Genomic DNA, 27,108 nt, shown 5'->3' with positions numbered 1-27,108 from the left:
GGACCCCCTTCTTTCCTTTCTCTGGCCTGCCTCACCAGTGACCCACTTTTGTCCAGCTGCCGCTGACCTGCGCAGGTAAACGTGGGCCCCGTTCCCCGCTGTCCTATATGGTGCCTTCCTAGCAGGTTTGATGAGGTGTCGCACAAATAAATGATCACGACGTCCGGTCTTTGGCTGAGGGTTGTTTCTCCACCAACTTGATATCCGGTACCCTTAATCTGCCTTACCCTTCACCCTGTATTCTCATGGGTTCTTAGGGTCCCTTCCACCTTCTTATTCCTGAGCCCCTCTGTTCCTCTCTCTCTTCCTTTCTTATTCCTTCTCCTCCTGTTCCCACTTCTCCTCCTTCCTCGGCCTCTTCTCTAGCCCCACTTCTCCTTCTCCTCTCAGGCTCCGGCCTCTTCTCTAGGCTTGCCTCTGGAGCAGCACTCAGCCTGAGCTGCTGCTCCCTGTCAGCTCTCCTCTCAACTTCTCCCCACAGACTGAACCCAGATCTAAGATGGCTCCTCCCTTTTATACTTCCCTCTAGCCATGAGCTCAGGTGCCCAGCAACCAATGGGCTCCTACCTACGCTCAGGAACCAACCCCTATCTGCCCCTACAGCACTGGGTGTTCCACCCCCCTCCCCACGCCAGTCAGGGACATAGTCGGTCGTGCCTGCACTTCTGTCTAGTGGGAGCACCGTTGAGCTGTCCCTCGGAAATAGGGTGTGTGTGCTGTATGCAGCTAACTGAGCCCTGGTCCATACTCCATCCTTACCTGGGAGTGGAATATCACACCTCTGGTCTGAGGTGCAATACCCCTGTATAACATACAGAATTTTAGAGGTAGGCCTCTAAAAAAATTTCCTATGGCATTATAAACACCCTTACAAATAATTATGTGGGTGTTGCATTACGGTCACCCTGGTGATATGGTGGTGGAGAATGAGGAGAAGTTTGGAGGGAAACATAAAATAGAACAATTCCTGAAGCGTATACCCATGTCTGGGTGAGAAGATGTGCATGGTAATAGACCCCCCAAAAAATAACCACTGGATTTGAGTTTATATTTCATGCTATCATCTGTTGGTGTTGAGAAGTCTGACCCAAACAGCCCTTGTTCATTTTAATAAGAGTCAGCCTGTCAGCATTTTCAGTTGACAGGCAGATGCGCCTATAGGTTATATCAGTTATAATGCCCTCGGTGGCACTAAAAACCATCTCTGACAAAACGGTAGCAGCCAGAACCTCCAAGGCATACGGAAACAGTTCATGCCATGTGTCCATCTTGGATACCCAACAGTTGTAAGGCACAGGGACACAGAGGAATCATAGAGGACGCTGGTACAGTCGCCAAGGTAGTCCTTCAGCATCTTCCAAAACTTTTCCCTCCTTGTCAGAGTTCCCCATGTATTAGGGCCTGTGTGCTGGGAGGGTCTGAGAAAACAGTCCCAGACCTTTGACAGCGTTCTCCAGCCTCTGCCGCATCTGGTTTGTGTCTACCTCGCTTGTACTCCTAGGTTGTCCAATGAACTGTCTGTGACCTCTGCCGCCAGCGTTGTCAGATGGGAATTTTTTTTTGTTAGAATTCTTCAACAAGAGCCTGAACTTAATATCTCCAAAAATGAACTTCTTCGGTTTCCTCCCTCTACTAACCTACCTATACCTGACTTTGCAATTTTCTTTAGGTGGTGCCACCATAACTTCCACTTGGCACGCCTGCTGTCTTGGAGTTTTAATTGACACACAACTTTCCTTTATTCAATGTGGCTGTTAACCCCCTGAATGCTGCGATCGAGCACGATCTCAGTGTTCAGGAGGCAGGCAGAGGGCTGGGAGCTCCCTCTGCCTTCAGGTCGGCGCCCCCGTGACATCATCGCGGGGGTCCGACCGTTGCCATGGTGACCTGGGCTCGTCATGACGACCCCCAGGTCACCAAGCTATGGAAAGCTCCTGAGACCAATGCACAGCATGGTCTCAGGAGCTTTCACTATAGGTATAATGTACTGCAATGCTAGTGCATTGCAATAAATTATACCTATGAAAAAGTGAAACTCATATAGTGGGACTAAGTAAAAAAGTTTAAAAAAAATAAAAAAAATGTTTGTAAAAATCTAAAAATATATATATATATATATATATATATATTACACTAATAAATGCAGATTTTTAGGTAAAAAAAATAAAAATAAAAAAAAAGTACACATATTTGGTATCTCCTTGTCCGGAGCGACCCGATCTATAAATGTGTCACGCTAGTTAACCCTTACAGTGAACAGCGGAAAAAAAAAACATATGAGAAACTATAACTTTTCATCATAATGCTGGAAAAAAGTGGAATAAAACGCGATCAAAAAGACGGATGAAAATAAAAATAGTCCCGCAAAAATCAAGCTGCCATACAGCTCCATCAACAGAAAACTTAAAAAGTTACAGAGCTCAGAATAAAGCGATGCAAAGATAATTATTTTTTCTATAAAACTTTTATTATGTAAAAGCGCAAAAACATAGAAAATTACATAAATGTGGTACTGCTGTAAACGTACTGACCCGAAGAATAAAGCTGCCTTATCAATTTTACCACAGAAGTAACAACAACAAAAAAAATCTTGAATTGTTGTTTTTTTGTTCATTCTGCCTCCCAAAAATCAGAATAGAAAGTGATCAAAAAATGTAATTTTCCCGAAAATGGTACCAATAAAAACGTCAACTCGTTCCATAAAAAACAAGCTGTCACATGACTCTGTCGGCCGAAATATGGAAAAATTATAGCTCTCAAAATATGGCGATGTAAACATTAGTTGTTGCAAAAAAAGCGTCTTTTAGTGTGTGACAGCTGTCAATCATAAAAACCCGCTATAAATCTGGTATCGCTGTGATCACACCGACCCGAAGAATAAAGTCGCCTTATCACTTTTATACTGCACGAGGAACGGCGCAAAAAATAAATAAAACCAATTCTTCACCTGCTGCGGATTTGTTTTTTCTGCCTCCCAAAGATCACAGTATGGCTCGGCACACATTTATCCTGCGCTCTGCGCTGAGCGCTTACACCGGGGTTTCCGTGTAAATCTCTGAAATAAGTGATTCAGATGGAACCCCTGACTGAAGATTTCCTGTAATGAGGCAGATGGTTTGGCGGTGTCCATCTTTTTAGGCGTAAATAAAAGCGCGGTCAGCCACAGTTTTGTGCACCTCTGAAAAGAAGGATAATGCTGAACAGAGGCAAGACGGAGTCCAGAGTAACTCAGCTGCCTCATCTCATTATAGTGAATGGATCCCTCAGGGGTTTCATTTAAACCACGTCATTCGGAGATTTAGATGGAAACCCCAAAGTAACTGCTCAGCGTAGAGCGCCGGATAAATGTGTTCTAAAATGTTATGTAAAATGTTCCCAATAAAATTTTCACATAAAAGCCCCCACTCAGGTTTGTCATGTGTTAATGGAAATATAGGGGGCTTCCACATTACTGGTAGTACAAAGACTCTGGAAAAGCAAAGTGGCTCCTCACCCCCCAAAAGAAATTCAGCAAATTCTGCTCCCAAATCCAAATCCCCCCTCACTTCTGAGCACTGCAGTCTAAACCACATTTAGTGTCCACGTGTTTGGCTGGGGTATCATTTCCAAAATGGGGTCACTTGAGGGGGGATTCGGCTCTTCTAGCATTTAGGGGCTCTGTATATGGAGTCCGCAAACTATTCTAGGAAAATCTGCACTCCAGGAGGCAAATAGCGCTCCGACCCTCCCGAGATTCGCGGTATGGCTAAGCAGTACTGTGCAGCCACATATGGCGTATTGCCACATTCAGCAGAAATTATGGGACAAATTTTGGTTCCATTTTTATCCATTATCCCTGTATGAAAATGTAAAATCTGGGTCTAAAGCAAAATTTTTGCAGTAAAAATGTAATTATGCTTTCCTCACTGCCCAATGGTGTAAAATTCTGTGACACACCCTTGGTGTCAGTATGATCACTGCTCCCCTGGATGAATTCATTGAGAGGTGTAGTTTGTAAAATGGGGTCATTTATGGGGGAACCTGCTGTTCTGGCACCTCAGGGGATCTTCTAGTGGGTCATGGCACCATAACAGTAAAATCTGTACTATAATATAGTCCTCCTTCCTTTCTGACCTTTGCACTGTGCCTCAAAAGTAGTTGCCAATTACATGTAGGGTATTGGCGTACTCAGGAGAAATTGCACAACAAAATGAGAGGTAAATTTTCTACTGTTACCCTTGTGAAAATAAAAAATTTGGGGCTAAAAGAAAATTTTTGTGATTTTTTTTTTGTTGTCTCTATGTTCTCAACTTCTGTGACGCACCTGGGGGTTCAAAGTGCTCATCACACATCTAGATAAGTTCATTGAGGGGTCTAGTTTCCAAAATGGGGTCACTTGTGGGGGGATTCTGCTGTTTAGGCACATCAGGGGCTCACCAAACGCAAAATGGTGTCCGCTAATTATTTCTGCAAATTTTGAATTCAAAAAGTCAAATGGCGCTCCTTCCCTTCCGAACCCTGCCATGCGCTCAAACAGTGGTTTTCCGCCACATATAGGGTATCCACGTGCTCAGTCAAATTGCACAATACATTTTGGGATCCATTTTTATCTTTTACCATTGAGAAAATAAAAAAAAATTCATCTGAATTAAATTTTTGTGGAAAAAAAGTTAAATATAAATTTTTTTCTTCCTCATTGCGTCAGTTACTGTGAAGCACCTGAAGGGTTAACAAACTTCTTGAATGTGGTTTTGAGCTCCTTGAGGGGTGAAGTCTTTGGAATTGTGTCACTTTTGGGTATTTTATGTCATATAGACACCTCAAAGTCACTTCAAATGTGATGAGGCCCCTAAAAAAAATGGTTTTGTAAATTTTCAAAAAATGAGAAATTGCTGGTCAACTTTTAACCCTTATAACTTCCAAATTTCAGTTTATCTAACAAATAAACACAAGTCATATCAATTAAATTTTACCACTATCATGAAGTACAATAAGTACAATAAGTTACGAAAAAACATTCTCAGAATCAGGGAGATCCGGAGGTATTACCTCATAAAGTGACACTGGTCAGAATTGAAAAAATTGGCCCGGTCATTAACCTACAAAGTGGCTCGGTCTTTAAGGGGTTAATTGTGAGCAGCGAGCATTTCAGTAAATAGAGAATCGGGATGGTGACGCTAATTATGGTGTCATCGCCACTCATCATCTTGGTGGAGTCTTCAAAGTTTTGGAGGATGGCACAGATGTCAGACATCCATGCCCACTCATCAGCTCTTACGTATGGAGACTGACCTGAATGCCGACGGACGTGTTGAAGCTGGTACTCAACAACTGCTCTCTTGCTGCTCAAAATCATTCCAAACATCTGCAACATTTATTTTCAATGTGTGGTTACATCGCACACCAGTCGGTGAGATGGAAGCTGCAAACGCTGCTGAAGCTCTGTCAAGGCGACGGAACCTGTATCTGACTTTCTGAAATAGGCACACACACTGCATACTTTCACAAGCCACAAACCGCAGAACCACTAAGTTGAGCACAAGTGCCAGGCATGGTACATGTGTGAGCTTGCCTAGCTTCAGAGCCGCTACCAAGCTCTCTGATACAGCTTTCAACAACTCTGCAACGGTGTGTGGTTTATGTCCTAAACTTACAGTCTTGCTTATTGTTATTGGCACACTCGAAATTTAAGTACATAATCTGGAATATCTCCTGAATAAATGAATCAAGTGATTGAGATGGAGGCTCTAGAGGAGGTGGTACAGGAGATGTAGAATTGCGGGGCCATCCTGATTGACCCAGGACCTGTAATCCTTTGCGTCGGGAGGACGTTTTCCGTCCCAGGGTCCCACTGGGTCCCGGCTTCCACAATATTAACCCAGTGGAATGCGTCAGTGAGATGTACCGTTCGTGGCCACACTCACTTGTCCACGTGTTTGTGGTTAGGCGGTCCTTCCCACTAAGAGCACTGGAGAGGGCACGGGTAATGTTCTGGAACCCATGCTTGTCGAAGGTGGAGACGACACCAGGAGAAATAGTGGCAGCTGGGGACCGAGTATGGACACCCGGCCACCGTCGCCATGAGGTTGTGGAAAGCTTCTGCCTCCACGAGCCTAAAAGGCAACATTTCAAGTGCAAGCAGTCCAGAAATGTGGCAGTTTACTATTGCAGCCTGTGGGTGGGTGGTTGTTTGGCTGCATACTTGCGCTTGCATTACAAGGACTTGGGTAGAGACAACTGAACGCTGCAAAGGGACAAGGACATGGATGGTGATAGTTCAAGTCTGCAACGGCAAGTGCAGGGTGGGAGGCATCTTCGCATGCGCCATGGACAGATGATTGGCGTGCATGCAAAACAGCGAAGAGGCAGTGGTGTCACCCGCAGACACTGTTTCTGGACCTTGGTGTTCGGCTCAGCTAGTCGGGTACTTTGCTGTCATGTGCCTGCACATGCTGGTGATAGTCAGGCTGGTACTTTTGGTGCTCTTGATGATGCTGGCCTGGCAGATGTTGCAGATGGCCTTTTTGGGGTTATCTAAACAGCAGAGTTAAAAAAACCAGACTCAGGAAGACCTAATGGTTGTACTCGAAACTTCCATCGTGTTGGTGTACCGGGGAACAGTTGTCCACCGTGTGCCTGTGCCCACCACACTTCTTGTTCCTGCCTGTTGTTGTGCTATGCCTCTCTCCCCCTGTGTGCTGCTGTCTTCGCTCTGCATGTCCCCTTGCCAGGTTGAGTCAATGACTTCATCGTCCACGGCTTCGTCTTCCACTTCCACACCCTGGTCCTCCTCCTGACTTTCTGTCCATTGTGTCTTATCATTATCCACCTCTTGTGACAGTAATTGCACTTTCCCACCGTCATCTTTGGGTGACCATGGCTGCTCAAATGGCTACATGCGATCTTCTGTTGCCCTGCTTGAAGCTGGCCAGGCGAGAGGCCCGAATCTATCAATGGAAAAGTGAACATCTCGTGGGGTAATCCTGGACTCTAATCTCTCCTTCAAACCACATATCCAAGCTCTTTCCACTTGCAAGCGGACCGAGAGAGAGGATAGAATCTATAAATGGAAAGATGAGCAAAACAGCTCTTCGGAGTGTGGGATCAGTTTCTCAGGGCACTCGGAATGGTGGGAGGAAGGAGCATCAGGGTGAAGAAAATGCCGACTCCAAGTGAAAAAAAATCTCACGGATTCGCACATTCCTCAACCACGAATCTGCAAAAACACTAGTGCACGCCCTCATAATCTCCTGTCTCGACGACTGCAACCTCCTGCTCTGTGGCCTCCCTTTTAACACTCTCGCATTCCTCCAATCTATCCTAAACTCTGTTGCCCTACTAATCCACCTGTCCCCTCACTATTCCCTGGCCTCTCCTCTTTGTCAATCCCTTCACTGGCTCCCCATTACCCCATTACCCAGAGACTCCAATTCATAACCCTAACCTTGGAATGCAAAGCTATCTACAACCTGTTTCCTCCATACATCTGTGACCTAGTCTCCCTGTACTTACCTGCACACAACCTCAGATCCTTACAAGATCTCCTTCTCTACTCCCCTCTTATCTCCTCTTCCCAAAATCACATACATGATTTCTCCCGTTCTTCTCTGGAAATATCTACCCCAAACATTTCTGACTCTTGCCTAATGTTGAAACCTTCAAAAGGTACTTAAAGTCCCACCTATTCCGACCAGCGTACAACCTGCAGTAACCCTCACTCCACCATACTGCTGCATGACCAGCTCTATCCTCACCTGCTCTATCCTCACCCATCCCTTATAGACAGTGAGCCATCGCGGGCTGGGTCCTCTCCTCTCCTTTACCAGTCGCTGTCACATTTTTGTTCAAGATTATTGTAATTGTTTTTGTGATGTATTTGTATACCCCTTTTTCACATGTAAAGTGCCATGGAATAAATGGTGCTAAAGTAATAATAATAATGTGGTCCAGACTCACTGCTACTGAGACTGGACCATGTGGAAGACAGGGAGGTTGTGGTGGCAAACTAACTGGAAGCATTATCTGCTATTCAACCAACAACCTCTTCACGCTGCTCTGTCTTCAAGAGTGGTGTTTCGTGGTCCCCTAGAAATTGGGACAGGAAGGAAGTTCAACATGATGTGGGTGTTTGTTGTGCTCCCTCAGCAGTCACAGTTTCATCTTGCCCATGGCATCGGTCTCTACGTGCACCATCACCATTAAGTCCACTTCTCCGTCCCATGCCCATTTCAAATGGAGTTTAATATTTGTCACGTTGCCATAAATGTCTGTATTATTACCACAGTAATATAGGATCACGTCTGATGAACACGGTTTTAGGCAGTGACCTGGGAGTCAGAAGCTTCCAGGGGTCTTCCCCATGCTGCTCCCATGTCTTTTTAGCACTGTATGGATATGTCTGATCATTTCTCACAAACCACATGGCCAGATAAAGTTGTAAAATGTTAAAATGACATTTATTGGTGAATGTATTTTTCACCGTTGAAAGCAATGCAAAAGTGCAAAAACGCATCAAAAATGCTACGTGTGAACATAGCCCAAGGTGTGGAGGAGCATTTTTGTTTTTGGTTAATTATATTGCCTTATATACAAGTCATTACCCTGGAAAGGATGTACCTTAACATTTTTCCCAGGAAAATCCATTTTGGTTTTGTTTTTGTAAGTTTTGTGAGTCCGTAAAAGTGGTGTAATACTCTGACAATGTTGTTGACAGCAGTGACCTAGGAGTCAGAGATGCTTCCAGGGGTCTTCCCCATGCTGTTCCCATGTCATTTGAGCACTGTTCCCATCGATTTGGGCAATTTTTAGGCCTTCTGCAGACCTTCGGGGGGGGGGGGCGCCGGAAATATAGTTGAGTTTCCCATAGACTTACATTGGGCTCGTTGCTCGGACCAAGCACTCGAGCATTCCAATTTGCTCAACTCGAACAACGAGTACCCGAGTATTTTAGTGCTCGCTCATCACTGAATGGGAACAATTTTTTTAATGGGGCCCTCCTCTACGTCTCTTCAAAAGGATATTGGAGTGCGTCCAAATTTTTGGCAGCCCTTGCAGTCACTGCATGAGCAATAAGAGTATAGGAGACCCACTCCTTTATAATGGGAACATTTTTTTTACTGATGCCCTCCTCTATGTCTCTTCAAAGGGGTATTGGGGTGCGTCCACATTTTTGGCAGCCCTTACAGTCACTGCATACACAATAAGAGTATAGGAGACCCACTCCTTTTATAATGGTAACATTTTTTTACTGAGGCCCTCCTCTATGTGTCTTCAAAGGGGTATTGGGGTGCATCCAAATTTTTGGCAGCCCTTGCAGTCACTGCATACGCAATAAGAGTATAGGAGACCCACTCCTTTATAATGGCAACATTTTTTTTTACTGAGGCTTTCCTCTATGTCTCTTCAAAGGGGTATTGGGGTGCGTCCAAATTTTTGGCAGCCCTTGCAGTCACTGCATATACAATAACAGTATAGGAGACCTGATCCTTAATAATGGGAACAACAAAGCATAGACGGCTGATGGCTCTCTAACAAAAGTGAAAAGTGGCAAAATACTCTGACAACATTGTTCATAGCAGTGACCTAGGAGTCAAAGATGCTTCCAGGGGTCTTCCCCGTGATATTTCCATGCAATTTCTGCACTGTTCTTAGCCATTTGGGCTATTTTTAGACCCCTGCAGACTTCCGGTGGGGGCCTCCTGAAAAATGCTCAAGTTTTCCAATGACCTACATTCAGCTCGTTGCTCGGATTGAACACCCAAGCATTACGATTTGCTCGACCCAAGCAACGAGCACCCGAGCATTTTAGTGCCCGCTCATCACTACTGCATACACAATAACAGTCTAGGAGACCCACTCCTTAATAATTGTGAATACAATTTTTCAGAGGCCCTTCACTATGTCTCTTCAAAGTGGTACTGTAGTGCGTCCTAATTTTTTGCAACCCTTTAACTTACTGCATAAGCAATAACAGTAGCGGAGACCCACTCCTTAATTATGGGAAGGCCAATTCAAATCAATTCTATATTCTACAATATTACCTCTTTTATCTGAAATTCGTGTACGGGTGAGCTACTGCACTAGGGAAAGTGTATTATACGCATCCAGCCAGAGATTATTGCCTTATACTCCTTGATGCTGCAACCAAACCAAAAAAATATATATATTCTATTCGCTGTTGATACCATTGTTAGCTGCATTTAGAATAGGGACAAGTGCTAGGTATCATCAGCTGGAAATGAGTGTTCATCCTGGTCGCATACATCTCTTACATTGTCTATAACTTGATTTCTTTTTTCCAAAAATCATTGACAAATTCATGTTTTTAATATAATCTGCACTCATAAATTCATCAAAGCACTCAGGATTGCTTGCGGTTTCCACAGTTTGGTGCTGCCATGCACCAAGAAAAATCTTTCGCGTCCTGTTAAAATCAATTTTTTATTCTACAATAGTAGTAAGAGCACCCACCTCTCGTCAACACGCCCACTTCCGGTTTTTCGACAGGTGCCCCGCCCCTTTTTGCTACATGTCCCGCCTCCACTTCCAGTCTAAACCTCTCCCCTCTCCTCCCCATTCTCCGCCCACTCTCCGCCCCTATGTGTGTCAATACCTGTTACGTCAGTTCCGTCCCCGCCCCGGAAGCAGCCCATGTTCAGCCTCTGTTACGTCCCCCATGACCGCCCACATGCCTTTCACCCAAGGTTGTAGATTAATGTGTAAGCGCCGTATGTAAGAAAAACATGTCAAGACATGTTTTTGTGAGAAAAGGCAGCCCCAGGATCCCTTGGGTTAGCATTCTGTAGAGTTCATAATAATGACGTAATAAAAGTGTTTAAAAAAATATACATTTATTGTAGATTCACTTAGAGGTATACACAAATCAAGAAATGGAAAAAGGTGTAAATAGATTTCAAAATACAACATTATACAAGCAAATCTATAGGTTACAATACATTTCAATGCTAATATTTAAAAAGTTAACCATGCGCTCGGCGACAGCGTCTCTGTAAGGTTGTAGGATAATGTGTAAACTTGGCACATTACCCATTAACAGCGGCTCGATTCTCTGTAAGGTAATAGGTTAATGTGTAAGCGCCTTATGTAAGAAAAAACATGTCAATACATGTTTTTTTGTGAGAAAAGGCAGTTCCAGGGTTAATGTTAACAGGCACAGCAAAATAGATTGAATGATTTATTGAACAAGAAATACTAAGATATAAACATTTTTAGTACACATTACAAAAAGGAAATATCGATATAAAACCACATTAGTTCTATAGCAGAAATAGAGCAAGATCATGTTTCGCAGGGCGGCTTGCAGACCTGATTATAATCGCATAATGGCGTACGTAAAATCGTGATAGAGTTAGAAAGATTTTGTACAAATGCATCTACTAGACGATCATTATGTTTTAAATCATTTGTAACATTTTTCAGTAATCGCTTCAATGTTATTCCCGCAGTGACGTGATACAACTCGTAAATACAAAACTGTCCGCAAAAACTCGATATAGAGTCTTGCAGCTGGCGGTTCTGATAGCAATACGTCGTGGTGTTTCTTCTAAAAATTGTATAATCGTATTCTGAAATACGGCGGCGTCAGGTTGTAACCCGTAACTGTCCAAAAATAAGGATTTGTTCCTGCATAGAATAATGAGTAGTCAATGCGTACCGGGCTCTTCTGAAGAATCTGTGTTGACGATATAGGCTCTAGGTCTATACCTGATAATGTGGCGTGGTAAGAGGTCGCAGGGAAATACGCCGCCAAACATACTCCGAATAACGGGATTTCGGCTCAAAATGCATGACAGTTGCATAGTATTCATTATAGACGAAGTCCACTGTGGAGCCACAAAAGTTTAATTAAAGTCGTATAGGACTTCTCGACGTTGGTTAATCTCCAGTACAGCCGCATAAACAATCATATTCACCGTGTGTGGTGTGGCATCCGCAAAATGAATTTCGGCCCGTAGGTTACCTGTTTTAATGAGCGAAAAGTGAGCGCTCGGTTCCTGATCCGGCGAGAAATCGAACGCAAAGAAAGTGTAGCTCATAAAATCATCACGGTCTATGCTTAATCCTGCGTCGGCTTTTTGTTTTCCGGAGATGTGAACGAGAGCCATATATTCCCTCACAGCATGTTCTGCATCAAAATTAGGGTGAAACGGCTTGGCGGGGATCTGCTGTCCGTCCAAATACAGAGCAGCGTGGTTGATCCTATAATGGTGAAAGCAAAGTGGGTTTTTCTGGTAACTGCCGCTGAAGGCCTCGTTGTCCACAAAGCAAAGAATCACCGTTTTTGGTATCTGGCCCAGAAAAAGATTTTCATGATTACTATTTCTGGTTCCTCCAGGGATGCTATAGACTTTCAAACAGGCTCTGTCTAGAGCGTATTTAGCGGGGCTTGATAGAACAGCTTGGCTGTGACCTATCCTGACGGCTGGAGAGACTTGTACTCTTTTTACGTAGAGGGCTGCGTTCACGATCAGAACCTTAAACTGTTCCTGTTCGGGAGTCATAAGGCAAAACGAGTCCTTATTTCTTGATAACTTGATCTTAAGATCTAGACCGTTCAAAATGAGTTTCGGTTGATTAAAAATGTCACCGAAGATCGGGCCCACGAGTTCCACAGGCCTTGAGAGACGGGTTGCGTGGGCTCTGCGTGCGAACCCATGATTTTGATTTTCGCCGTCGAGTACGGTGGTCTGGTGATGGCCTGCAGTGTCTTTATAGAATAACCCCGCTGTAAATTGCGATCTCAACGCTTGCGTACTGTAGTTTAAAAGCGTTTCAATGTAGGCCCGGTAACTATAAAGGTTATCAGATTGTGAAATCAAACGGTCCCCCAGAGTAATGTCCACCTGATTGAAAAGTGTGGCTATGGGGTAATTAATAAGTCCCACACGCGTGCCGGCAGAGAGAACCGTACCGTCCTGTTTCAGGATGCGGCACTGGACTTTCAAGAGTGTATTATTTAAATCGTAATAATATTCTCCGTTTCCCGATACAAAAAATTCCAGGGGTGCGTTATCGGCTAGAGCGGCGATGGGTTGCACCTCGACAAAAAACGATTTTTCGACGCTAGTCTGCGTGGGAGGTACGGTAAAGATATCCAGTTCACTTTTAGCGCACTCTATCGACGCATCGTGAATAAACGCCATGACCTGTTATTAGAAGATGTCACTCGTGAGGCGTCTTGCGGACTTCTGATGTAAACTCGATTTACGTTGAGCGGTGTTATTCATGAGGCGCGGTGGGAATCGCGGTGAGCGGGGTCTTTTCGCTCGTGGTAAAGAGTTTCTTTCTCTTTTTCTTTTGCGCGATTTTGTGGTTACGTAGATTAGTCCGTCGCCCTCTTGATTGTTTTTAGAGCTGCGATTCAATCTGTCCACTACGGCCGTAGACATACTCGTGATAGCATCTTTATCAATGTTTCTTACGGCTGTTTTTACATGCGGTTTGACTAGTTCTAGGCCTTTTCTGAAAAGCGGTACTGCTCTTCTAAAAAGACTTCTAAACAGACCACCGAGATAGGCGCCGTACATGTATTCATCACCGCGGAACCCCTCTAAGCCATGCCCTGCTTGAGCTACATAGTACCGGGCATACAAGGAGGGATCGCCGTAAACTCATTGAGACATCATTTTTACCGTGTCGTAGTCTTGCGAGGCCTAAAATGTAATCGCACTATACACTTTCTGTATCTGAATTTAACCGGCGTACCCTGGTCCGACATGACAGTAACAGTTACGGAGTCAAAGTGTTGTTTGCATAGCGGTATGTAATCTGGCCGCAAGTAGCGCACTGTGACAATATCATTATCATCGCCGCTAACTTCTACGGTCCGTAATAGTTGAACGTAGCTGTCGCCCACAAGCTGATGTTGAATTATATCAGTGTATACAAAAAGCGAATAAAAACCCGCCTTTAAATCGAGGTAAAAGCAGCGATTCCATGGCATTAAAGCTGCGGGTGAATCATCGACGGTCTGTAGTCCGAAAATAAATTTTAGCTTAGTACCCAGAGCAAACTGTATAGGGGATGGGTCGGGTAGGATTACCTCTCGACGTAGATCATCATAACGTATCCTATAGGCAGGCGTGGATAAATTCAGCGATTCTATTCGCGCATTGACTGTACCGACCAGCTTTTGAATGTTCGGGTAAAATCCTAATTTTACATGATAAACCTCCACGTATGGGGGTACTGTATTTCTGTTAACGCCACTTCATAAGCTCCTGAAAGATGAACGGTCTTTGCTAGCTTGGTGGTGTAACTCGAAATAGTATTTTCGGGGTAGATTTTGGATGATGAATTGCTAGGTAGTGTAACGTAAAACGAATCGTCTTCCATGCTTTATACGGTCGTTAATTGATTTTCTTCTATCCAACTATTGAATTTATCGGGATATCCGAGCCACTTCACAAAATAGTGAGTTGCACCGCGACGCCTGCGTTTTTTCAACACTTATTAGCGTCTTGCAGCACCTTTTGTAGTTCGTCTTCATAAAAAGACCCTTCTACGTTTTCACCGCTCAAATCGTTTAATGCATAGAGAGGTTTTCTGAATCGTGTATTTACGGACGAGACCACGAAAATTTCACGCGTGTAGGTTTGCTCGTAGCCTTTTGAAAAGATATTTTATGCCATACAATCCGGACGTTATCCCCCGGTTTTAATAGAGGTTTAAATCTTTTCGCTGTAGAGACTTCTTGATAAGCGCTGCGCCATACGGTCATGGAGTTAGCTTTCATGACAGAGGCAGGACTGCATCTTATAGTGCGATGATAAGCGTTATTGTAAGAGTGCACTAAATCAGGTAATACGTCTATATATCTCAATGTGTTATGAGCCGTTAAATAGCGCCACATGCGACCTTTCAACGTGCGATTAAATCTTTCCACGACCGCAGCTTTCACTGTATTATTCGTAAAGAACTGATGTACATTATACTCTTTACAAAGCGTAGCGACAGGCTTATTCATAAATTCTTTCCCGCAATCCGTTTGTAGTTTTTGCGGGATACGTCGTTCGCTTTTAAAAATCATCTCAAAAGCTTTTGCAAGCTCCTTGCCGGTCTTGGTCCACAGGCCGATGACCCAGACATATTTGGATAGAACATCTATGACCATTAAAATATATTTTAAACCGTCGTTATCGTTAGCGTAGTCATTCATGAAGACGAGATCCGCCTGCCAGAGACTATCCACATCGCTAACTATGATCCGATTTCTGATAAACCGTCTTCTTACGGATTTGTGTAGAGAATACGCTTCTTGATCGCTAAGCCACTCTGCGACAGTCTTTCTACGCACGCCAAATTTCTTAACGGCATTATAGAGCTGCTGTATCCCTCCGTAGGAACCGGGGCTCTTTGCTGTATAATAATGCTTGTGTAACAGAGTTTTGACGTTAGGCATTTTGAAAACAAAATGGTGTCGGATTTAGAGTCAATCCTTAATTAACTAGCTATTATAGTTATACAGGGTAAAACTGGTATGGATTGATTTTCCCATTCTAGGGAACATTTTTAGCATGACGCAGCAAAAAAAAAAAACTATTCCCAGGCTATGAAGTAACATTAACTAGCCATATCAATCAATACAATAATGTTAATGATTATTGGTTTCTGACGAGATAATTAAGGGCAGTCCTTAATTAACTAGCTAATATAGTTATACATGGTAAAACTGGTATGGATTGATTTTTCCCAACCTAGGGAACATTTTTTTAGTATACCGCAGCAACAACTGCTCACGTGACACAGTCAACCGTGTATATACAGTACAGACCAAAAGTTTGGACACACCTTCTCATTTAAAGATTTTTCTGTATTTTCATGACTATGAAAATTGTACATTCACACTGAAGGCATCAAAACTATGAATTAACACATGTGGAATTATATACTTAACAAAAAAGTGTGAAACAACTGAAAATATATCTTATATTCTAGGTTCTTCAAAGTAGCCTCCTTTTGCTTTGATGACTGCTTTGCACACTCTTGGCATTCTCTTGATGAGCTTCAAGAGGTAGTCACCGGAAATTGTTTTCACTTCACAAGTGTGCCCTGTCAGGTTTAATAAGTGGGATTTCTTGCCTTATAAATGGGATTGGGACCATCAGTTGTGTTGTGCAGAAGTCTGGTGAATACACAGCTGATTGTCCCACTAAATAGACTGTTAGACTTTGTATTATGGCAAGAAAAAAGCAGCTAAGTAAAGAAAAATAAGTGGCCATCATTACTTTAAGAAGTGAAGGTCAGTCAGTCCGAAAAATTGGGCAAACTTTGAAAGTGTCCCCAAGTGCAGTTGCAAAAACCATCAAGCACTACAAAGAAACTGTCTCACATGAGGACCGTCCCAGGAAAGGAAGACCAAGAGTCACCTCTGCTTCTGAGGATAAGTTTATCCGAGTCACCATCCTCAGAAATCGCAGGTTAACAGCAGCTCAGATTAGAGACCAGGTCAATGCCACACAGAGTTCAAGCAGCAAACACATCTCTTCAACAACTGTTAAGAGGAGACTTTGTGCAGCAGGCCTTCATGGTAAAATAGCTGCTAGGAAACCACTGCTAAGGACAGGCAACAAGCAGAAGAGACTTGTTTGGGCTAAAGAACACAAGGAATGGACATTAGACCAGTGGAAATCTGTGCTTTGGTCTGATGAGTCCAAATTTGAGATCTTTGGTTCCAACCACAGAGTCTTTGTGCGATGCAGAAAAGGTGAACGGATGGACTCTACATGCCTGGTTCCCACCGTGAAGCATGGAAGAGGAGGTGTGATGGTGTGGGGGTGATTTGCTGGTGACATTGTTGGGGATTTATTCAAAATTGAAGGCATACTGAACCAGCATGGCTACCACAGCATCTTGCAGCGGCATGCTATTCCATCTGGTTTGCGTTTAGTTGGACCGTCATTTATTTTTCAACAGGACAATAACCCCAAACACACCTCCAGGCTGTGTAAGGGCTATTTGACCAAGAAGGAGAGTGATGGGGTGCTACGCCAGATGACCTGGCCTCCACAGTCACCAGACCTGAACCCAATCGAGATGGTTTGGGGTGAGCTGGACCGCAGAGTGAAGGCAAAAGGGCCAACAAGTGCTAAGCATCTCTGGGAACTCCTTCAAAATTGTTGGAAGACCATTTCTGGTGACTACCTCTTGAAGCTCATCAAGAGAATGCCAAGAGTGTGCAAAGCAGTCATCAAAGCGAAAGTTGGCTACTTTGAAGAACCTAGAATATAAGACACATTTTCAGTTGTTTCACACTCTTTTGTTAAGTATATAATTCAACATGTGTTAATTCATAGTTTTGATGCCTTCAGTGTGAATGTACAATTTTCAAAGTCATGAAAATACAGAAAAATCTTTAAATGAGAAGGTGTGTCCAAACTTTTGGTCTGTACTGTATATCCGTGCGACTTGTTCATTCAGATTATCAGAACACTCAGTCTGAAGAGGTGACAAGTAGTGTTGAGTGATACCTTCCGATATCAGGAAATATCGGATCGGATTGGATCGGGCCGATACCCAAAAAGTATCGGATATCGCCGATTCCGATACCGGAAACCAATGCAAGTCAATGGGACACAAATATCGGAATGATAATAAACCCTTTCTTTCCTTGTAGGTAAATTCTACATGAAGGAAAACAACTAACAATAATGTAGAATATATTGTGGGAGGTGGTTGCCCAAATCGATGGGAACAGTGCTCACAGTGAAACATGAAAAGCCGGCAATTCAGCAGCGGCATACAACGGTACCCGACAATTTAGAACAGAAAGAATAGAGCTTCACACATAGATTAGATAGATAGAAACATGTCAGTCACATATATATGAAGTACAGTGACAGTGTTGCTTACTGTACTTGTCATTTAGTGTAAAGTATTTATTTAAAAAAATATTAGTGTTTTCATGCACCATCTCTTTAAAACAGCCGGCCGGCAATTCAGCAGCGGTACCCGACAATTTACAACAGAAATAATAGAGCATCACACATAGATTAGATAGATAGAAACATGTCAGTCAAATATATAATAAGTGCAGTGATAGTGTTGGTTACTGTACTTGTCATTTAGTGTTAAAAAAAAAGGATTTATTAAAAAAAAAATTGGCGTGGGGTTCCCCGTAATTTTAGTCTTTAGCGGAGGTTAAGCAGACAGTTGGGGCAGATGTTTGAAGCCTGGGAAGAGGGTAATACCCACGGAGTTTCCCAGGCTACTAATATCAGCCCCCAGCTGAATACCTAGCCTTTACTAGCTATTAAAATGGGGGACCCCCCAAAAAAAATTACGTGGGGTCCCCCCTATTTTAATAGCTAGCAAAGGCTAGGCAGACAGCTGGCCCCCTCCCAGGCTAGAAACACTAGCCGTCAGCCGCCCCAGAAATGGCGCATCCATAGGATGCACTTAGCCTCGCTCTTCCCACTGCCCTGTAGTGGTGGCAGTGGGGTAATAGGGCTGGGGTTGATGTCAGCTTATAATGCCAGCTGACATCAAGCCCAGGTTAGTAATGGAGAGGCGTCTATAAGACACCCCCATTACTAACCCCACAGTCAAAGTTAAAAAAAAACACAAACACCCAGAATAAAGTCCTTTAATTGAAATAAAGACACAATTCTTTATTGTTCTAAATTAAACCACACTTACCATCACGCCCATTCCAGCTGAAGCCAACGATCTCCTGCAATAAAAGAAAAATAATAAAGCAACATCATCCTTACCTTTCTATGGTTCCCAGGGCAGCTCCAGCTCTGCTACATCGAGATGACAGGCTGGATCGCAGCCGAAAGCTGCCATCCAGCCTGTCATCCCGCGGACACTGAGAAGTGCAGGCATGCTTGCGCTCCTCGGTGTCTGGCTGTGATGGCATCCAGATGAGCCGACAATGAACTCAGCTCACCTCATGCACGTCACTGACAGTGTGGGAGAATTCTCCTGCGCATGCGGTGAGCGTGAGAGACTCGGCTCATCTGGATGCCATCACAGCCTGACACTGAGGAGCGCAAGCATGCCTGCGCTTCTCAGTGTCCCCTGGATGACAGGCTGGATGGCAGCTTTCTGCTGTGATCCAGCCTGTCATCTCGATGTAGCAGAGCTGGAGCTGTCCTGGGAACCATCGAAAGGTAAGGATGATGTTGGTTTATTATTTTTCTTTTATTGCAGGAGATCGTTGGCTTCAGCTGGAATGGGCGTGATAGTAAGTATGGTTTAATTTAGAACAATAAAGAATTGTGTCTTTATTTCAATTAAAGGACTTTATTCTGGGTGTTGTGTTTTTCTTAAAATACTTTACTAGAAATTCATGGCGGTCATGTCTAATATTGTCGTGACCCCATGAATTTCGGGCTTAGGGCCAGCTGATAATGCCAAGCTGGCCCTAACCCCTTTATTACCCAGTGAGCCACCGCACCAGGGCCCTGGATGAGTTAGGTACAGCGCCAGAAGATGGCGCTTCTATGAACGCGCCATTTTCAGGGGTGGCTGCGGACTGCAATTTGCAGCGGGGTGGGGCCCAGAAAGCTTGGGCCTCCCTGCGCTGCGGATTCCAGCCCCCAGCTGCCGAGTTGTACCTGGCTTGACACAAAAATAGGGCGAAGCCCCACGTATTTTTTTTTTTAATTATTTCATGAAATTCATGAAATAATTAAGGAAAAAAGGGCTTCCCTATATTGTTGTGTCTGGCCAGGTACAACTAGGCAGCTGGTGGTTGGGGGCAGCCCGTTCCTGCCTGCTGTACCTGGCTTGACACAAATATAGGGCGAAGCCCCACATCAATTTTTTTTTAATTATTTCATGAATTTCCTGAAATAATTAAAAAAAAATTGACGTGGGGCTTCGCACTATATTTGTGTCCAGCCAGGTACAGCAGGCAGGAACGGGCTGCCCCCAACCACCAGCTGCCTATTTGTACCTGGTTGGACACAACAATATAGGGAAGCCCTTTTTTTCTTAATTATTTCATGAATTTCATGAAATAATTAAAAAAAAAAATACGTGGGGCTTCGCCCTATTTTTGTGTCCAGCCAGGTACAACTAGGCAACTGGGGGCTGGAATCTGCAGCTCAGGGAGGCCCAAGCTTTCTGGGCAGCCCCCCCCCGCTGCAAATTGCAGTCCGCAGCCACCCCGGAAAATGACGCGTTCATAGAAATGCCATCTTCTGGCGCTGTGCCCAACTCATCCAGGGCCCTGGTGCGGTGGCTCACTGGGTAATAAAAGGATTAGGGCCAGCTTGGTATTATCAGCTGGCCCTAAGCCCGAAATTCATGGGGTCACGCCAATATTAGACATGACCACCATGAATTTCTAGTAAAGTATTTAAAAATAAAACACAACACCCAGAATAAAGTCCTTTAATTGAAATAAACACACAATTCTTTATTGTTCTAAATTAAACCATACCTACCATCACGCCCATTCCAGCTGAAGCCAACGATCTCCTGCAATAAAAGAAAAATAATAAACCAACATCATCCTTACCTTTCGATGGTTCCCAGGACAGCTCCAGCTCTGCTACATCGAGATGACAGGATGGATCGCAGCAGAAAGCTGCCATCCAGCCTGTCATCCCGCAGACACTGAGAAGCGCAGGCATGCTTGCGCTCCTCAGTGTCAGGCTGTGACGGCATCCAGATGAGCCGAGTCTCTCGCGCTCACCGCATGCGCAGGAGAATTCTCCCGCGCTGTGAGTGACGTGCATGAGGTGAGCTGAGTTCATTGTTGGCTCATCGGGATGCTGTCACAGCCAGACACTGAGGAGCGAAAGCATGCCTGCGCTTCTCAGTGTCTGCGGGATGACAGGCTGGATGGCAACTTTCTGCTGCGATCCAGCCTGTCATGTGAATGTAGCAGAGCTGAAGCTGTTCTGGGAACCATGGAAAGGTAAGGATGATGTTGCTTTATTATTTTACTTTTATTGCAGGAAATCGTTGCTTCAGCTGGAATGGGCGTGATGGTAAGTAGAGTTTAATTTAGAACAATAAAGAATTGTGTGTTTATTTCAATTAAAGGACTTTACTCTGGGTGTTGTGTTTTTTTTAAATACTTTACTAGAAATTCATGGCGGTCATGTCTAATATTGGCGTGACCCCATGAATTTCGGGCTTCAGGCCAGCGGATAATACAAAGTTGGCCCTAACCCCTTTATTACCCAGTGAGCCACTGCACCAGGGCCCTGGATGAGCTGGATACAGCGCCAGAAGATGGCGCTTCTATGAACGCAACATTTTCTGGGATGACTGCGGACTGCAGTTCGCAGCAGGGGGGGCCCACAAAGCCTGGGCCACCCTGCGCTGTGGATTCCAGCCCCCAGCTGCTTAGTTGTACCTGGGTGGACACAAAAATAGGGTGAAGCCCCACGTATTTTTTTTTTTTAAACTTATTTCATAAAATTCATGAAATAATAAAAAAAAGGGCTTCCCTATATTGTTGTGTCCGGCCAGGTACAAATAGGCAGCTGGGAGTTGGGGGCAGCCCGTTCCTGGATGCTGTACCTGGCTGGCATACAAAAATGGCAAAGCCCACGTCAAAATTTTGGGGAAAAATTAATTAAAAAATAAATAATAATTTAGGGACTTCATCTTTATTAACCCCTCAAGTGTCATTTAGTGTTAAAATAAAGGATTTATTAAAAAAAAAATTGGCGTGGGATCCCCCATAATTTTAGTCTCTAGCGGAGGTTAAGCTGACAGCTGGGGCAGATGTTTGAAGCCTGGGAAGGGGGTAATACCCACGGAGCTTCCCAGGCTTCTAATATCAGCCCCCAGCTGAATACCTAGCCTTTGCTAGCTATTAAAATGGGATACCCCCCAAAAAAATGACGTGGGGTCCCCCCTATTTTAATAGCTAGCAAAGGCTAGGCAGACAGCTGGGGGCTGATATTAATAGCCTAGGAAGGGTGCCATGAATATTGGCCCCCTCCCAGGCTAGAAACACCAGCCGTTAGCCGCCCCAGAAATGGCGCATCCATAGGATGCGCCAATTCTGGCACTTAGCCTCGCTCTTCCACTCTGCCCTGGTGCGGTGGCAGGGGGTAATAGGGTTGGGGTTCATGTCAGCGCCAGCTGCCATGAAGCCCAGGTTAGTAATGATGGGCGTCTATAAGACACCCCCATTACTAACCTACAAAGTGTTAAAAAGAAAAAACACACACTACACCCAGAAAAAAATAATTTATTTGAAATAAAACACACCATTTTATTTAATTCTTAGTAGTGTTGAGCCACCTCCGTAGTGTTCGGGTTCGGTTCGGTTCGTCGAACACCGGGATGTTCGAGGAACTGTTCGTCGAACTGTTCGTCGAACACCTTAGAACACCGTCGAACACCGTTAAAACCAATGGCAGGCAAACAAAAACACATAGAAACACATAGAAAACACCTGCAAAGGTGTCCAAAAGCTGACAAACTGCTCAGAAGACACTCTGTTTAAAAAAGCCGGCCGGCAAATTCAGCAGCGGCATACACCGGTACCCGACAATTTAGACAAGAAGGAATAGAGCATCACACATAGATTAGATAGATAGAAACATGTCAGTCACACATATAAGAAGCACAGTGACAGTGTTGGTTACTGCATTTGTCATTTAGTGTAAAGGATTTATTAAAAAAAATATTAGTGTTTTCATGCACCGTCTCTTTAAAAAAGCCGGCCGGCAATTCAGCATCTGTACCCGACAATTTAGAACAGAAAGAATAGAGCTTCACACATAGATTAGATAGATAGAAACATGTCAGTCACATATATAATAAGTACAGTGATAGTGTTGCTTACTGTACTTGTCATTTAGTGTAAAGGATTTATTTAAAAAAATAATAGTGTTTTCATGCACTGTCTCTTTAAAGCCGGCCGGCAATTCAGCAGCGGTACCCGACAATTTAGAACAGAAAGATAGAGCATCACACATAGATTAGATAGATAGAAACATGTCAGTCACATATATATGAAGTACAGTGATAGTGTTGGTTACTGTACTTGTCATTTAGTATTAAAATAAAGGATTTATTATTAAAAAATTGGCGTGGGGTTCCCCTTAATTTTAGGCTCTAGCGGAGGTTAAGCAGACGGCTGGGGCAGATGTTTGAAGCCTGGGAAGGGGGTAATACCCACGGAGCTTCCCAGGCTACTAATATCAGCCCCCAGCTGAATACATAGCCTTTACTAGCTATTAAAATGGGGGACCCCCCCAAAAAAATGACGTGGGGTCCCCCCTAATTTAATAGCTAGCAAAGGCTAGGCAGACAGCTGAGGGCTGATATTAATAGCCCAGGAAGGGAGCCATGAATATTGGCCCCCTCCCAGGCTAGAAACACCAGCCGTCAGCCGCCCCAGAAATGGCGCATTCATAGGATGCGCCAATTCTGGCACTTAGCCTCGCTCTTCCACGCTGCCCTGGTGCGGTGGCAGGGGGTAATAGGGTTGGGGTTGATGTCAGCTTATAATGCCAGCTGACATCAAGCCCAGGTTAGTAATGGAGAGGCGTCTATAAGACACCCCCATTACTAACCCCATAGTCAAAGTTAAAAAAAACACAAACACCCAGAATAAAGTCCTTTAATTGAAATAAAGACACAATCCTTTATTGTTCTAAATTAAACCATACCTACCATCACGCCCATTCCATCTGAAGCCAACGATCTCCTGCAATAAAAGAAAAATAATAAAGCAACCTCATCCTTACCTTTCCATGGTTCCCACGACAGCTTCAGCTCTGCTAAATCGAGATGACAGGCTGGACCGCAGCAGAACGCCGCCATCCAGCCTGTCATCCCGCAGACACTGAGAAGCGCAGGCTTGCTTGCGCTGCTCAGCGTCTCTCTGTGACGACATCCAGATGAGCCGAGTTCATGTCCAATGAACTCGGCTCACCTCATGCACGTCACTGACAGCGTGGGAAAATTCTCACGCTGAAGCGCTGATTGCAGGAGAATTTTCCCACGCTGTCAGTGACGTGCAGGAGGTGAGCTGAGTTCATTGGACATGAGCTCACCTCATGCACATCACTGACAGCGTGGGAGAATTCTCCTGCACTCAGCACTTCAGCGTGAGAATTTTCCCACGCTGTCAGTGACGTGCATGAGGTGAGCCGAGTTCATTGGACATGACCTCGGCTCATCTGGATGCCGTCACAGCGAGACAGTGAGGAGCGCAAGCATGCCTGCGCTTCTCAGTGTCTGCGGGATGACAGACTGGATGGCAGCGTTCTGCTGCGGTCCAGCCAGTCATCTCGATGTAGCAGAGCTGAAGCTGTCGTGGGAACCATGGAAAGGTAAGGATGAGGTTGGTTTATTATTTTTCTTTTATTGCAGGAGATCGTTGGCTTCAGCTGGAATGGGTGTGATGGTAAGTATGGTTTAATTTAGAACAATAAAGAATTGTGTCTTTATTTCAATTAAAGGACTTTATTCTGGGTGTTGTGTTTTTTTTAAATACTTTACTAGAAATTCATGGCGGTCATGTCTAATACTGGCGTGACCCCATGAATTTTGGGCTTGGGGCCAGCTGATAATACCAAGTTGGCCCTAACCCCTTTATTACCCAGTGAGCCACCGCACCAGGGCCCTGGATGAGTTGGGTACAGCGCCAGAAGATGGCGCTTCTATGAACGCGCCATTTTCCGGGGTGGCTGCGGACTGCAATTTGTAGCGGGGGGGGGCCCAGAAAGCTTGGGCCTCCCTGCGCTGCAGATTCCAGCCCCCAGCTGCCTAGTTGTACCTGGCTGGACACAAAAATAGGGCGAAGCCCCACGTACTTTTTTTTTAATTATTTCATGAATTTCATGAAATAATTAAGAAAAAAAGGCCTTCCCTATATTGTTGTGTCCGGCCAGGTACAAATAGGCAGCTGGTGGTTGGGGGCAGCCCGTTCCTGCCTGCTGTACCTGGCTGGACACAAATATAGTGCGAAGCCCCACTTAAATTTTTTTTAATTATTTCATGAAATTCATGAAATAATTAAGAAAAAAAGGGCTTCCCTATATTGTTGTGTCCGGCCAGGTACAAATAGGCAGCTGGTGGATGGGGGCAGCCCGTTCCTGCCTGCTGTACCTGGCTGGACACAAATATAGTGCGAAGCCCCACTTCAATTTTTTTAAATTATTTCAGGAAATTCATGAAATAATTTAAAAAAAATTGACGTGGGGCTTCGCACTATATTTGTGTCCAGCCAGGTACAGCAGGCAGGAACGGGCTGCCCCCAACCACCAGCTGCCTATTTGTACCTGGCCGGACACAACAATATAGGGAAGCCCTTTTTTTCTTAATTATTTCATGAAATAATTTAAAGAAAATTGACGTGGGGCTTCGCCCTGTTTTTGTGTCCAGCCAGGTACAACTAGGCAGCTGGGGGCTGGAATCCGCAGCGCAGGGAGGCCCAAGCTTTCTGGGCCCCCCCCCGCTACAAATTGCAGTCCGCAGCCACCCCGGAAAATGGCGCGTTCATAGAAGCGCCATCTTCTGGCGCTGTACCCAACTCATCCAGGGCCCTGGTGCGGTGGCTCACTGGGTAATAAAGGGGTTAGGGCCAGCTTGGCATTATCAGCTGGCCCTAAGCCCGAAATTCATGGGGTCACGCCAATATTAGACATGACCACCATGAATTTCTAGTAAAGTATTTAAAAAAAAACACAACACCCAGAAAAAAGTCCTTTAATTGAAATAAACACACAATTCTTTATTGTTCTAAATTAAACCATACTTACCATCACGCCCATTCCAGCTGAAGCCAACGATCTCCTGAAATAAAAGAAAAATAATAAAGCAACCTCATCCTTACCTTTCCATGGTTCCCATGACAGCTTCAGCTCTGCTACATCGAGATGACAGGCTGGACCGCAGCAGAACGCTGCCATCCAGCCTCTCATCCCGCAGACACTGAGAAGCGCAGGCTTGCTTGCGCTCCACAGTGTCTCTCTGTGAGGGCATCCAGATGAGCCGAGTTAATGTCCAATGAACTCGGCTCACCTCATGCACATCACTGACAGCGTGGGAAAATTCTCCTGCACTCAGCGCTTCAGCGTGGGAGAATTCTCACACTGAAGCGCTGAGTGCAGGAGAATTCTCCCACGCTGTCAGTGACGTGCAGGAGGTGAGCTGAGTTCATTGGACATGAGCTCACCTTATGCACGTCACTGACAGCGTGGGAGAATTCTCCTGCACTCACCGCTTCAGCGTGAGAATTTTCCCACGCTGTCAGTGACGTGCATGAGGTGAGCCGAGTTCATTGGACATGAACTCGGCTCATCTGGATGTCGTCACAGAGAGACGCTGAGCAGCGCAAGCAAGCCTGCGCTTCTCAATGTCTGCGGGATGAGAGGCTGGATGGCAGCGTTCTGCTGCGGTCCAGCCTGTCATCTCGATGTAGCAGAGCTGAAGCTGTCGTGGGAACCATGGAAAGGTAAGGATGAGGTTGCTTTATTATTTTTCTTTTATTGCAGGAGATCGTTGGCTTCAGCTGGAATGGGCGTGACGGTAAGTATGGTTTAATTTAGAACAATAAAGGATTGTGTGTTTATTTCAATTAAAGGACTTTATTCTGGGTGTTTGTGTTTTCTTTTAACTTTGACTATGGGGTTAGTAATGGGGGTGTCTTATAGACGCCTCTCCATTACTAACCTGGGCTTGATGTCAGCTGGCATTATAAGCTGACATCAACCCCAACCCTATTACCCCCTGCCACCGCACCAGGGCAGCGTGGAAGAGCGAGGCTAAGTGCCAGAATTGGCGCATCCTATGAATGCGCCATTTCTGGGGCGGCTGACGGCTGGTGTTTCTAGCCTGGGAGGGGGCCAATATTCATGGCTCCCTTCCTGGGCTATTAAGATCAGCCCCCAGCTGTCTGCCTAGCCTTTGCTAGCTATTAAATTAGGGGGGACCCCACGTCATTTTTTTTGGGGGGTCCCCCATTTTAATAGCTAGTAAAGGCTATGTATTCAGCTGGGGGCTGATATTAGTAGCCTGGGAAGCTCCGTGGGTATTACCCCCTTCCCAGGCTTCAAACATCTGCCCCAGCCGTCTGCTTAACCTCCGCTAGAGCCTAAAATTAAGGGGAACCCCACGCCAATTTTTTTAATAATAAATCCTTTATTTTAATACTAAATGACAAGTACAGTAACCAACACTATC

The 27,108-nt window shown here is 44.7% G+C and overlaps 1 protein-coding gene across 1 annotated transcript; it reads right to left on the bottom strand.

The window, feature by feature from the left end:
• Positions 1 to 11,840: 11,840 nt before the first annotated feature.
• On the bottom strand, positions 11,841 to 13,142 carry LOC141171725 (uncharacterized protein F54H12.2-like). The gene has a single exon (XM_073655373.1). It carries the CDS (start codon positions 13,140 to 13,142, stop codon positions 11,841 to 11,843), a length of 1,302 nt encoding a protein of 433 aa, XP_073511474.1.
• Positions 13,143 to 27,108: the final 13,966 nt, after the last annotated feature.

The sequence above is a fragment of the Phyllobates terribilis genome, unplaced genomic scaffold, assembly GCF_046119375.1.
Source record: "Phyllobates terribilis strain yellow unplaced genomic scaffold, ASM4611937v1 Scaffold_12__6_contigs__length_324123572, whole genome shotgun sequence".
In the NCBI taxonomy this organism is placed as follows: Eukaryota; Metazoa; Chordata; class Amphibia; order Anura; family Dendrobatidae; genus Phyllobates; species Phyllobates terribilis.
This window is presented reverse-complemented; position numbering and strand designations above follow the sequence as displayed.